The sequence below is a fragment of the Solea senegalensis genome, unplaced genomic scaffold (assembly GCF_019176455.1).
Source record: "Solea senegalensis isolate Sse05_10M unplaced genomic scaffold, IFAPA_SoseM_1 scf7180000016074, whole genome shotgun sequence".
In the NCBI taxonomy this organism is placed as follows: domain Eukaryota; kingdom Metazoa; phylum Chordata; class Actinopteri; order Pleuronectiformes; family Soleidae; genus Solea; species Solea senegalensis.
Window position 1 is genome coordinate 1 of NW_025321577.1, and position 6,450 is coordinate 6,450.

A 6,450-nucleotide genomic window follows, 5' to 3' on the forward strand; every position below is an offset into this window, starting at 1 on the left:
TCTCACACACACACACACACACACACACACAGCAACAAGGCAAAGTCAAGTCGATCAAGCATCAATGGTGATAAATTCTCAAGTATAATAATAATAATCAAAAGTCAAAGGAAATAAATAAAGATTTAAAAAGAGGAGACGTGTAGACGAAGGCTGATCTGATGCCATCATGCATGTCATCTGGGAGGCTGAGCTACTTCTGTGTTCTGGTGTCCTGTCGCCCCGATCACAGCGCTGTGATGGTGTAGGCGTGGCGATGAGGTGATAAGCTCCGCCTACTCCACTTTGACACCCATCTTCTCTGTGTTGAGTAAGTAGAGGCTGTCGTCGATCAGGAAACTGGACAGAGAAGAAAGTCAGTGATGATCAACTGTGGACTAACAAACTAACTCTCCTAACCATGTCCATGTCCTAACCATGTCCATGTCCTAACCATGTCCATGTCCTAACCATGTCCATGTCCATGTCCTCACCATGTCAGTCAGCATGTGTCCTGCATGTTTTATAATTCTTCTAATAACAGTTTTCTCTGACATCATCAACATCTAAAATCAATAATATCACTGTAACCTGGCTAGTATATGTATGTGTGAGTGTGTGTGTGTGTGTGTGCGCGAGTGTGCAGTGCCGTACAGCGATTTGTGTTTCTCACGAGCCCTGAGACCTCCTGACGTTGAGGACTCTGGTTTCCACTGACAGACAGCAGGGGGCGTGCACACAGACACAATCCTGCACAGTTCAATGAGCAGGTACCTGCAGTATTTGTGACCTGGGACAAGTCTTTAAAAGGTGATGAACATAAAGGGGTTTTTCACCCTGTGTGAAATGTGACATCACACATTTTTATTGGAGTTTTTTTGGGGAGAGAGTGACAAGGTCGGTGTAGTGGTTCTCTCTGTGGGTGCATGGGGTTCTCCAGGTTCTCCAGGTTCTCCAGGTTCTCTGGTTTCCTCCCACAGTCCAAAAACAAGCAGCTCTTATTTAGGGCTGCCACGATTAGTTGACTATTAAGATCGTCGTCAACTAATTTAATAGTCGACGTGTTGTTGTTTTTTTTTAAACTTTGTTTTCTCTCTGCCTTTCTGTCCTTGACACACATGCGCAGCAGTGGTAATCTGGGTCAGCCGTGATGTCACCAGAAGTTATACCAGACGGGCTCTGTGGCATCATGGCTACCCGGCGGCTAGGGAGCTCACAAGTGTGGGAGCATTTTAAGAAAACAAAAGAAAACAGTGTGCAATGCAACATCAGCAAGACACGGCAGCACAACGACGATGAAGAGGGACCGGCGTCTCAGCAAGCTAACTGGCTAGTTAGCTGCTAACATTAGCGTAAACAGAGTGCTAACTTCCTACTTACTCATACGATTTGATTCATTAGCCTTAGCACACATAGTCCATGTGTTTTCTGTAACAGTGTAGTAACAGTGCAGTCACAGTGTAATAACAGTGTAGTAACAGTGTAGTAACAGTGTAATAACAGTGTAGTAACAGTGTAGTAACAGTGTAGTAACAGTCGTGAGCACAAAATGCACTTTTGTTATATTTGAGTCAGTGAGAACAAGACTTTAATAATTCCTACAATGAGTGCCGACCTCATTGTAGTTAAGTAGGCCTATTTATTTTGTGTTGTTTCGGCCAGTGCCTTATCCGTTTACTCAGCTGTTTGTCGCTACAAGCATGTTATTAAAGGTTTAATGAACTACCATCTCAATTCTTCATTTTCAGTTAGCATATATATAACACTTCAAGCTAATGATTGTTAGATAAGAGCAGCTGCATGCTGGTGTGATAAACTGTATGTTATACATTCAATTAACGTATGATCCGATTAGTCGACTATCAAGATAATCGTTAAGATAAGCCCTACTGTTATTAGGTAAAAATGATTGTTATTAGAACTGATGCAGACTACTTGTGCACCAGATCATTTTTAATTGGAAACCACATGTTGATATGAAAATGTAGCAGCATGAATGTAGCCTGACGATCACACACACACACACACACACACAGTGTGTGGTGGGAGGAGTGAGTGTTCTCACCTGTAGAAAAGAACGTGCACAGGAACAGTGCTGAGGTGCCACACGGCATGAGCGTCAAAGACCCAGAGCAGCGGGGGGAAATCCAGCAGCTCCAGCAGGGCCAGACCGTGGAGCAGCAGCACCACCAGAACACACTTCCACCAGTACGGCAGGGTCCGCCGGTTCTGCCAGCACCAACACAGCCACCACAGCAGGTTCACCATGCCTGCACACGACCAGGGACACATGAGGTCAGGGACACATGGAGGCAGGGACACATGGAGGCAGGGACACATGGAGGCAGGGACACATGGAGGCAGGGACACATGGGGCAGGGACACATGAGGGCAGGGACACATGGAGTCAGGGACACATGGAGTCAGGGGACACATGAGGTCAGGGACACATGGAGCAGGGACACATGGAGGCAGGGACACATGGGTCAGGACACATTAGGTCAGGGACACATGAGGTCAGGGACACATGAGGTCAGGTGGGACACATGAGGTCAGGGGCATGAGGTCAGGGACACATGCAGGGACACATGGACAGGGACACATGGGTGGGACACATGGGGTCAGACACATGGAGGCAGGGACACATGAGGCAGGGACACATGGAGGCAGGGACACATGGAGGCAGGGACACATGAGGGGCAGGGACACATCAGGGACACATGTCAGGGACATGAGGTCAGGGACACATGGAGGCAGGGACACATGGGGCAGGGACAGGGAGGTCAGGGACAGGGACACATTAGGTCAGGGACACATGGAGGCAGGGACACATGGGCAGGGACACATGAGGTCAGGGACACATGGAGGCAGGGACACATGAGGTCAGGGACACATGGAGTCAGGGACACATGGAGTCAGGGACACATGGGTCAGGGACACATGGGTCAGGGACACATGGAGGCAGGGACACATGGGGTCAGGGACACATGGGTCAGGGACACATGGAGGCAGGGACACATGAGTCAGGGACACATGAGGTCAGGGACACATGGAGGCACACATGGAGGCAGGGACACATGAGGTCAGGGACATGGGGTCAGGGACACATGGGGTCAGGGACACATGGAGGCAGGGACACATGGGCAGGGACACATGGAGGCAGGGACACATGGAGGCAGGGACACATGGAGGCAGGGACACACATGGGTCAGGGACACATGGAGTCAGGGACACATGGAGGCAGGGACACATGAGGTCAGGGGACACATGGGGTCAGGGGACACATGGAGTCAGGGACATGGAGTCAGGGACACATGGGGTCAGGGACACATGGAGTCAGGGACACATGGGGTCAGGGACACATGAGGTCAGGGACACATGGGGTCAGGGACATGGGGTCAGGGACACATGGGGTCAGGGACACATGGGGTCAGGGACACATGGAGTCAGGGACACATGGGTCAGGGACACATGGCAGGGACACATGGGCAGGGACATGGAGGCAGGGACACATGGGGTCAGGGACACATGAGGTCAGGGACACATGGAGGGACACATGGAGGCAGGGACACATGAGGTCAGGGACACATGGGGTCAGGGACACATGGGGTCAGGGACACAGGCACATGGAGGTCAGGGACACATGGAGGCAGGGACACATGGAGGCAGGGACACATGGGGCAGGGACACATGGGGTCAGGGACACATGGAGGCAGGGACACATGGGGTCAGGGACACATGACACATGGGTCAGGGACACATGGAGTCAGGGACACATGGGTCAGGGACACATGGAGTCAGGGACACATGAGGTCAGGGACACATGGGTCAGTGGAGTCAGGGACACATGGAGTCAGGGACACAGGGACACATGAGGTCAGGACACATGGAGGCAGGGACACATGGGGTCAGGGACACATGGAGGCAGGGACACATGGAGTCAGGGACACATGAGGTCAGGGACAGGGAGGCAGGGACACATGGAGGCAGGGACACATGAGGTCAGGGACACATGGAGGCAGGGACACATGGGGTCAGGGACACATGGAGGCAGGGACACATGGAGGCAGGGACACATGGAGGCAGGGACACATGAGGTCAGGGACACATGGAGGGGACACATGGGAGTCAGGGACACATGGAGTCAGGGACACATGGAGGCAGGGACACATGAGGGTCAGGGACACATGGGGTCAGGGACACATGGAGTCAGGGACACATGGAGTCAGGGGACACATGGGGTCAGGGACACATGGAGTCAGGGACACATGGGGTCAGGGACAGGGACACATGGGGTCAGCAGGGACATGGGGTCAGGGACACATGGGGTCAGGGACACATGAGGTCAGGGACACATGGGGTCAGGGATGGGGGACACATGGAGTCAGGGACACATGAGGTCAGGGACACATGGGGTCAGGGACACATGGAGTCAGGGACACACACATGGGTCAGGGACACATGAGGTCAGGGACACATGAGGGGGACACATGGAGTCACACATGGGGTCAGGGACACATGGAGTCAGGGACACATGGAGTCAGGGACACAGGAGGGACACATGAGGGACAACATGGGGTCAGGGACACATGAGGTCAGGGACACATGGAGTCAGGGACACATGGAGTCAGGGACACATGAGGTCAGGGACACATGGAGGCAGAGGGAGTGAACGTTTGATGGAATATACACGCACACAGCGTAACAATGTATGTTACGTAACGACAGAACAAACATGGAAATAACTAGAATCACAATGTATCAGGACACACACACATCTCACTTTTAGCAGTACCAGTCAATAACAACACACATAAACAGTGTAGCAACATGTCTACAGTTAAAAATGTGTGCGACATTAATGCTAACAGTAGCAGTGTTTGTATGGCGGCAGCCATCTTGTAATCCTGAACCAGGATCAGGTTCCAGGTTCTGACTACAAATGGAGCGCAGCATGAAGAAGTGCAGTACCGATGCTGACGTTAGCAGCCATGTTGTAGCCATAGTCAAAGCTGACGAAGGTCAAGTAGGACACATGTGACGTAAAGGTCAAGATGAGCAGCACTCCCACCATGCTGGACACACCAGGTCGCCTCAGACCCAGAGTTCTGCAGCAAAGACACGAGTACACGTTTAGTGACATCATCAGGAGTGACGGTGATACCACGGTTTCATCTTTGATCCTGATCCTGATCCTGGTACTAACAATGACACTGACACTGATACTGACACTGAGCGAGCGCTGATGCTGGTACTAAGCACTGAAACACTGACTGACACTGGTACTGACGCACAGTCGCGGTACTGGTACTAACACCCGGTACTGGCACTGACACTGATACTGACGCAATTTACTTGACACTGGTACTGATACTGGTACTGGTGCGGCACTGACACTGACGCTGATACTGACGCTGACACTGACACTGACGCTGGTACTGACACTGGTACTGACACTGACGCGAAACGCTGGGTAGCGGCACTGGTACTGACACTGGAGGGTACTGACACTGGTACTGACACTGGTGCGGAATACTGGTGCTGGTACTGGGTGACACTGGAAGTAGCTGACACTGGTACTGATGCTGGTACTGGTGCAGCACTGACACTGGTACTGATACTGACACTGGTGCTAACACTGACACTGGTACTGACACTGGTACTGATGCTGGTGCTGGTACTGGCCGCTGACACTGACGCTGACACTGACACTGGTGCGACACTGGGTACTGACACTGGTACTGACACTGGTGCTGATGCTGACACTGGTACTGATGCTGACACTGGTACTGATGCGAAGCGCTGGTACTAACACTGGTACTAACGCGACACTGGGTACTGACACTGGTGCTGACGCACGGTACTGATGCTGCCGACACTGGTACTGGTGCTAACGCGACGCTGGTACTAACACTGAAGATTAACACTGACACTGATGCTTACCGGTGCGACGCGCAATTTGCTGACGCACAATTTTTCGGACACTGGTACTGGAGTGACAAAACACTGGGTACTGACACTGGGTACTGACATACTGGTACTGACACTGGTACTGAAACTGACACTAACACTGGTACTGACACTGGTACTGAAACTGACACTAACACTGGTACTGACACTGGTACTGAAACTGACACTAACACTGGTACTGACACTGGTACTAACACTGGTACTGACACATGTGCACAAAAAGCACATGTGTGAAATGTGACGTCAAAGATGCAAATAAAACAAAAAACTAAAGAAGAAAACAACGTAACTCAGCGCTAAGCCATTCAGTTTCAATCATAATTATGTGACATAGGATCAGATTCAGGTTGTTCAGCAGCCATATTTACAGCTGGTGTCATGTGACCCACACCTGTGTGAGAGCTTACCTGACACAACAAAGGTAGATGGAGTAGAGAATGACTGCTGTGGCACAGAAATAGTCCATTTTCTGAAAAAGATGGAGAGAGAGGAAGCACGATG

General features: G+C 51.2%; 1 protein-coding gene across 1 annotated transcript; it reads right to left on the minus strand.

Moving 5' to 3' along the window:
* Positions 1–6,424, minus strand: LOC122762774 (post-GPI attachment to proteins factor 3-like; the record flags this gene model as incomplete). The annotated part of the gene is made up of 4 exons (XM_044017962.1): positions 1–339; positions 2,045–2,249; positions 4,951–5,087; positions 6,357–6,424. Coding segments are annotated over 4 exons (474 nt in total), but the record flags the coding sequence as incomplete, so codon positions are not given.
* Between the last annotated feature and the right edge of the window lie 26 nt (positions 6,425–6,450).